Source organism: Quercus suber, unplaced genomic scaffold (assembly GCF_002906115.3).
Source record: "Quercus suber isolate HL8 unplaced genomic scaffold, Cork oak 2.0 scaffold_345, whole genome shotgun sequence".
NCBI classification, from domain to species: domain Eukaryota; kingdom Viridiplantae; phylum Streptophyta; class Magnoliopsida; order Fagales; family Fagaceae; genus Quercus; species Quercus suber.
Window position 1 is genome coordinate 624,011 of NW_027069797.1, and position 7,731 is coordinate 631,741.

The 7,731-nt window shown below is 34.5% G+C and overlaps 1 protein-coding gene across 1 annotated transcript; it reads left to right on the forward strand.

The window, feature by feature from the left end:
- Positions 1–1,017: 1,017 nt before the first annotated feature.
- LOC111994495 (protein SGT1 homolog) lies at positions 1,018–7,731 on the forward strand. The gene is made up of 10 exons (XM_024026385.2): positions 1,018–1,284; positions 3,012–3,081; positions 4,996–5,120; positions 5,327–5,492; positions 5,689–5,785; positions 5,907–5,972; positions 6,096–6,231; positions 6,885–6,970; positions 7,057–7,161; positions 7,410–7,731. The coding sequence occupies exons 1-10, from the start codon at positions 1,125–1,127 to the stop codon at positions 7,515–7,517; spliced, it is 1,119 nt and encodes a 372-aa protein (XP_023882153.2). The 5' UTR covers positions 1,018–1,124; the 3' UTR covers positions 7,518–7,731.

The window sequence follows — 7,731 nt, forward strand, 5'->3', positions numbered from 1 at the left end:
GAGCCGCTCGGCCAAACAAGGAAATGGAGGAATGTTGGGAGACTTGCAAGAAGAAATTTTTTGATTGAAGGGCACTGGTATGATATTAGCCAAAGATTCTCTAATACTAAAGTAAAAAAATCAGTTAACTCGTGCGAATAGATTATAGAAGTATAAATAGTAGGTTTTTCTTATTTGCAAGTTGGATCATGCTACCTCTATATAGGTTGCTTGAGTGATTGTTGTCTTCATAATAAATTTCCTATTCAATAATTGGAATACATTTTATTATACTTGTTGTAACAATCGCAACTTCATCAAGATACATGACCATTAGTATCGATTGTGGGTTAATTTGGCATTAATATATTCCGTCAGTTAGAATTCTTTTTTTTGGCACCTCTAATTACATGGTAGTTTATCCACGTGGAAGAGTTTGGGTGTAGACAATTATGACGAAAATGATGATTATTTATTCATTAATTCATAACTTGGAGTAGTTTATTTTTAACATATAAAAATGTTTGGACCTCTTATCAATAAAAAAAAAAAATGTTTGGACCGATAAAATTGTAGTAATAGTTGGACAAAATAATAAAATTATATACTACTTATTACAAAAATTAGATTTCAATTCATTCGATCGGTAAAGTTTATTATTATCAAAACTCACTTAAAAAAAAAAAAATTCATTGCACAATTGATAAAAGAGCAATCATCAAATGATATTGTATTTCTAAAAAGAAGTTCTTGAAATAATTTTAAGATCCATAAAAGTGAGATTTGTGAGTGAAAAAAAAAGAAAAAAAAACTTATTTTGACTGGTAAACGAGGCCTAGCCGAATTTGTATTTTATTTAAAATAAAAAATACCATACAATATATGTATTATTCGAAAAATAAATAATAATAGTAGACTTCATCAATAATTACACACACTTTTTGATTATCAAAAAAAAAAAAAAAAAATACACACTTTTTAAATTTTTTATTTTATTTTTATACAACACACTTTTTAATTTAAAGTCATGGTAGACCTCAAGTCAATTATCAAACCCTGTCTTCGCTTTCCTCTTTCTCTAGACTCTTCCATTCCTCTCTATATCTTTTCTTATCGCTCTCGCTCTCTCCGTGTGCAAGAAATCCATGGCGTCCGATCTGGAAATTAAGGCCAAGGAAGCCTACATCGACGACCACTTCCAGCTCGCAGCCGAGCTCTTCTCCCAGGCCATCGAGCAAAACCCTGAAAGCGCTGAGCTCTACGCTGAACGAGCCCAAGCCAACATCAAACTCAACTACTTCACTGGTTTTTTAGCCTTCCTTTCCTACCCTTTTTGAGTTTTTCTCTTTCTTTTCTCTTTTGGGTACTGAAAAAAATTGTGGGTCTTTATTGATTTGACTGTCTTTTTTTTTTTTTTTGGTTGCTGAGAAAACGTAAGGAAAAGAAAATTGAAGATGTGGGTGGGAAATAAGTGAAGAATTTTAAGTCTGTTGTGTTGAATTGTTGTGTTTTTTTAGTATTATTATTGTTGTTGTTGTTGTTGTTGTTACTGTTGTTGGGTTTTACATACTGTTAATGTTTAAAGTCGAAAACTTTACTGGTACTCTGGTTTGTCTGATTTTCTCACAATTTCTTTGTACAGAGACTTAAATAATTTCGAGTATGAGCATTGGGTTTCTGTTGGTTTGACTGTTAATATGACTTGTTGTTTGGTTTACAATTTTTGTTTTTATTTTTATTTTTTGGATTTTCATTCTTCATATGTTATAATAGTTTATAACTTTATAGGGGAATGTAAGTACATTTAACAACCTCAGTGGTAATAACTTATTCTAGAGTTTTTCCTGCGAGTAAAATTGTGTCTGTTTGCTCGCTTAGTAAGTGGAGGAAAAGAAATGATTGAATAGCTTTGTAGTCTTGTGTTTTATGCTCATTTGGAATTTAATTATATTGAGATCTATTAATTTTTTTTCTCTGTTTTGTTTATATGAGAATAGGTTGAAAAAGAGAATCAAGTAGGTTCTTTTCTTGTGTTTTATGTTTTATTTGGTTTTGAAGAAAAGAATAGTTAAATTGAAAAGAAAGCAAAAGGAAAGAAGATTCTGCACGATAGTTATGTTGTATTCCATATATCCAAATACTCCAAACAGTTGATGATGTATTGGTGTAAGTACTATTCTCCTTTTTTATACGAAAAAAAAATGAAAAAGAAAAGGGATGGGGGTGCGGTGGTGGTGTTGGCTAATGTGATGCAGATGTGTGTTTTAACTGTAAAGTTCTCATGGTCTGACTATGAGTGCAATGAGATACTTTCATTGGATGATTTTGTGCAATGTTTAAGCCCTAATTTTTGTGCTTGAATGTTTTTAAACACACACACCCACACAACAAACAATCACACAGAGCCAATGCTTGAGGATGTAGTTTCCATGACATTCAAGCCATGTTTGAAAATTTTGTCCCTACTTTCTTTGTTTTTATGCCTGCCATTCAACCAGATCTTGTAGATTGTATTCTAGTTACATGGCCTCCCGTGTTTTCATCATTGCATTATTTTCTTTTTCATCATCAGGATTTTCATTTCTTTGTGGTGCAATCAAGCTACTTGAGCTTGGCTCCAAAAGTGTCATTTGAACAATTCACAATGAAAGATAGATGAGTCAAGCTTGAGTAATGTGCTTCTCAGTTAAGCTCATTACACACACAGACATGAGGTCAACTCCAGATTGGCTTGATTGTAAAATTGACAAGCTTTGGTTGAACAGACTATATTTCTACTCAGTTAGACCTTTCATTCATGAAAAATCGAATTCCTTGAGATTGATAAACTGCTTGTTTGAGGTTGTTGGTCATTAACTGAGGTTGAATATTCTTTGGCTCTAATTGGCTTGTCTGCAGCCCTATCTCTCTCTTGTTGCTTTCTCCATTTTCCATGTGTTTCTTTTTATGGGTATTTGTGATTTGTGTGCTTGCATAATGTTTTGGAAATGGGTTGTAAAAGTTGGTAGTTAATGTCTTCTTATTTTTTGCAGAGGCTGTTGCTGATGCAAACAGAGCGATTGCGCTGGACCCTTCATTGTCAAAAGCATACTTGCGCAAAGGGTGAGTATAATGCAGTAGGCATGTAGACGGTATTCATTATTGCACAGGATTATATATAGCTTAATTTAAAATTTTCAGGCACTTAGAGAGATGTATATTGAACATAAGCATGCCAATTTTTTATTGCTTATTTCATTTCAACCTTTTTTTAATTGCATTTGGCATGGATCTATGTCTACAACCTTGACATTTATTTAACTGAGAAGGTAGAAAAATAAATCATACTAGTCATGTAGACTTAGTGATGTGATTATCTCACTCATTGTAGATTTTCTCTTTTCAGACTCTTTGTAGCTTTTATAGAATCTGTAAATGCTTCTATACTAATTATCTCCAATTGGAAATTTAACTATTATCCTCATTGGAGGATTTGTTCTTTTCATACTCCATCTAGCTGCTACATCTTGAATTCAGTTGATTATTCTATTTTTAATTTTAAGTGTTTACTTTATGGAAAAATTTTACCTAGGAAACTTCCTCCAACCCACTACACAGTGGGTTAAAGAGACTATTCACATGTACTTTTAGGGACTCACATGACTTTTTAAATGAGTCATTTGACTTGTTTAATAGTCCATTTGGATTGAGGGAGAGGGAGGGGGAGTAGAGTAGAGTAGAGTAGATTTGGCCCAAAATTAGCCAATTTTCAGCAACTCTACTCTACTCCCCTCCACTCCCCTTCCTTCCTCCCTCAATCCAAACGGGCCCTAAATAATAGACATGGATAATCTTATAAATCGCCACGTAGTGAGTTGGAGGAGATTCCTCCAAACTGGTTTGGAGTCCCAAGCTACCACCACTCTCCTGCTGCACTTACATTCAATGCTTTTGCTAGCATCACCATCATTAATATTTATGCAATATCAGGCAACTTTTTATGATGCCATTTTTACTTTCGTTATAGTTTTTGTCAATAATATAGCTGAGCCTTACCCTTACTGTTTCCACCATTTCAACCCTTTCACTACATTATCACAGTATCACCATTATTTCCTGTCTTTTCCTACTCATCCACTGCTGCCACCATTTCTAAAACTGCCAGTGTCATTGACATTACTTTTAGGAATTTCCTCTGTGTATGAGGTACCTTCTATTTTATTGGACTGGATAATATTATAAAAAGTTGATGCTTGTGGAAACATTTTGTAGTTATGTTCTCTACATACCTTGTTTTGAATTTGAATAGAATATAAAACTAAATGGGTAGGATCCAAAAAAAAGAGGGGGTATTTTTGGGAAGTAGCGCCCCTTTATTTGAATGTGAATAAAATATTGATGTTCCTCTTAAAAGTTGGAGCTATGAAACAAGATTATTGTGTGTTTTACAACACTTGCTGGCCTAGAAACACTTCTTTTAGTTAATCATGCTATAAGGACTAAGGATTGAGTTTTGCCAGGTTGGAGATAGTGCATGCAGTATAATTTTTTTTCATATGGGCTCTATATTTACTGTCTGTGCTTTTACACTTTATGTGCTAAAATTTAGTGTTCAAATTAACCATGCTAAAAAGAAATGTTGAAGAGCAGAGTTGACACCGTCTGTGGCGTACTAAATTGATTATTTATTTATTTTTTAGATTCGTTTTGATAGTATACTAGTCTAGGTTCTTTAATGAGTTATATTTTTTATTTCCATCTAAAAGTGTCTAGGGCAGAATAATTTTGCATGTGGTGCATATATAAGTTTATCATGCTTGGGCATTTTCACTCTGAAATATAGAGAAAATGCCTTATGAATACAGGACTCTATTCACCCTCTATTCTGGAGGTTTATTTTGCATGCTAGTGTATCTTACCCCTCCTTTCGTATCAGTCATTTGTATGGACTGCTCACGTGACTCCAATATCATGCATGATTATGCAGTTCCATTTAGTATAGCCTTTGATTACTCTACTTTGTATTTCCTTTCACAGCACTGCATGCATCAGTCTCGAGGAATATCAGACTGCCAAGGCAGCCTTGGAAATGGGTGCATCTCTGGCACCGGGAGATCAAAGATTCACTAAGTTAATCCAACAATGTGATCAGTGCATTGCAGGTGTGTAATATCCTCTTAGAACCTTATATCTTTTAGTAATCAATGAATCACTTCTTTTTGCACTTAGATTCTTTGAATGTGTTGAATTGAAATGTGATTTTCTTTAGGGAGGGAAAGAAATATTTATGAAAATTATAACAGAAATTATACTAGGAAATCTCAATACTGCTTATGATCTTATTGGTGAATGTTGCTTGGTCATTCAGAGGAAATCGATGTTACACCAAACCAATCATCAGAGAAAACGATCACAACAAATGATGCATCTACAGATGTTGATGCATCTGCAGATGTTGATGCATCTGCAGATGTTGAGCCTGTTGATGAACTTGCCAATCAGGTGACAGTAGCTCCACCCAAGCCAAAATATAGGTGAGTACAAGGGGCCAATACAATCTATTTACTTTTCAGGTTTTTTAGTGGACTTCAAAATTTTCCATTTTGAGTGATTATATACAAATTTTATTTTTTGTGTAAAAGTATTAATGTTGTGTTTGTTTAATTCCTTATATATATCCATAGTAGAGGTTGGCACTGTGAATAATACATTTATTGATAAAAAGTGCAGGCATGAATTCTACCAAAAGCCAGAGGAAGTGGTTGTGACTATTTTTGCCAAGGGCATACCGGCTAATAATGTTTCTGTTGACTTTGGTGAACAAATTGTAAGACATAGATCTGCTGTCTGCTGTCTTATGCCTTTATTCGTCTTTCTCCTAGGTTTTACAATTGTTGAAAATTTAGGTTTTGGATTGAATGAATCTAAATTTTATTTGTTATGTGCAGCTGAGTGTTACAATTGATGTTCCTGGTGAAGATGCATATATTTTTCAACCTCGCTTATTTGGAAAGGTATTGCTTGCACCTTTTGTAAATAATACACAATGTTTAGCATTCACACTTAATTATATTAGAATTTATGCTACTTAATACGGATGTCAAGTGTACCTTTTGTGTTTGGTTGTCTGCAAACAGATAGTAACTTCCAAGTGCAGATATGATGTTTTGTCTACCAAAATTGAAATTCGCCTTGCAAAAGCTGAACCAATACAGTGGGCATCTCTAGAATTCAGCAAGGAAATTACAGTTCCACTAAGGTCAAATGCCTTGGGTAGGTGAATATTCTTGTAATGTATGCAACATATTTAAATGTGGATTGGGAGTCAGGCCACATTTGGGACAACTCCACTCGTCTCTCTTTCCCTCTCATCTTTAAACTTTGACAAATGATTAATTGCCGAAAAAAAAGTAGTCACCACACTGCTGCTTTTTTCATGACATTTTCTCTAGACCCTACATGATGCTCTTGTTGCTCGTGAACTGGGTGTCTGAGAGGCTAGAACCAGGACCCGTTGATGATTCTAGCAATTTGACCATCCATTTATATAAAGTGATGATACACTTTTCAAGCTGTGGTTGCTTCTTGTGATTTGTGTGATCTTCATGATTAAATTTTGTATTTGTTTCTTTTTGCGTTTAGATCCATGGGCCTGGCAGCACACATTGCTCCCTCCAGCCCTCCTTTTCTTGGCTGAGCTTGGACACAGTTTCAGGCCCATTGGGATGCATTTGCATATTGTTAAAAGCCAAGCCCAACAATTTGGATTTTGGTGCTACCTGATAGGGTTGGCTATCAGAATAGTGTGTACCTACACCCAAATGTTGTATCTTAAATTGGACATTGTAATTGCAAAAACATCTGTCTCAATATTCAATGACCTTTTTTCATGTTGATGAGTTTGATGCTGTTATTAATTTTTGCAGCTATTGGACCTCCAAGACCTTCATACCCATCCTCAAAACCAAAGAGGACTGATTGGGACAAGCTTGAAGCTGAAGTGAAGAAGGAGGTTTGCCTATTAACCTATTTATTTTGCATTGGTCTTCCTCATGTTTGTGAGTGCACTTCTTAGTCATTTGTGATTGTATTTTTCAGGAGAAAGACGAAAAGCTTGATGGTGATGCTGCTTTAAACAAATTCTTCCGGGACATATATGCAGATGCTGATGAGGACACCAGAAGGGCCATGAGAAAATCTTTTGTAAGTTTTTTTTCACTCATTTTCATTTTAATGTTTGTTGAATGCTGCCTCTTTTGAAGTGCTTTAACTGACTATGATATTAAGGTTGCTATGACTGATCCCCCCCAAAAAAAAAAAAAAGAAAAAAAAAAAGGATATTAAGGTTGCCATGCACAATTTTATAAGAATCTGCTATTTGGTAAAACTTTCCCAAGTCATATTATTGCCTTTGGTATTGCATTGTAATGTGCGTTTCTTTTATTACGCAGGTGGAGTCAAATGGGACAGTGCTTTCTACGAACTGGAAAGAAGTGGGTTCAAAGAAGGTTGAGGGAAGCCCTCCTGATGGTATGGAGATGAAGAAATGGGAATACTAGGAGAAGATACATTGTAATTTATGTTTGTGATTTTGTTCTATGGACCATTTTTGTCATTTTCCTTTCAACCCTTAGTTGGTCTGCCTGCTTGGTTGTGCATAAATGTCTAGACTAATCTGGAACAAGGAGACTGGTCATTTCTTCATTTTGGTGTGTATTTTATGCTAAAACTGATATTAATATAATTTGGGTTCATGGACCTGTTTTGCTCTTA

Excerpts from the sequence above, each read along its gene's own strand:
- LOC111994495 (XM_024026385.2), top strand. The coding sequence starts at position 1,125 with ATGGCGTCCGATCTGGAAATTAAGGCCAAGGAAGCCTACATCGACGAC. Across the intron at positions 5,786-5,906 it reads TTGACTTTGGTGAACAAATT|CTGAGTGTTACAATTGATGT; the intron begins GTAAGACATAGA and ends TGTTATGTGCAG. Across the intron at positions 7,162-7,409 it reads GGGCCATGAGAAAATCTTTT|GTGGAGTCAAATGGGACAGT; the intron begins GTAAGTTTTTTT and ends TTTATTACGCAG.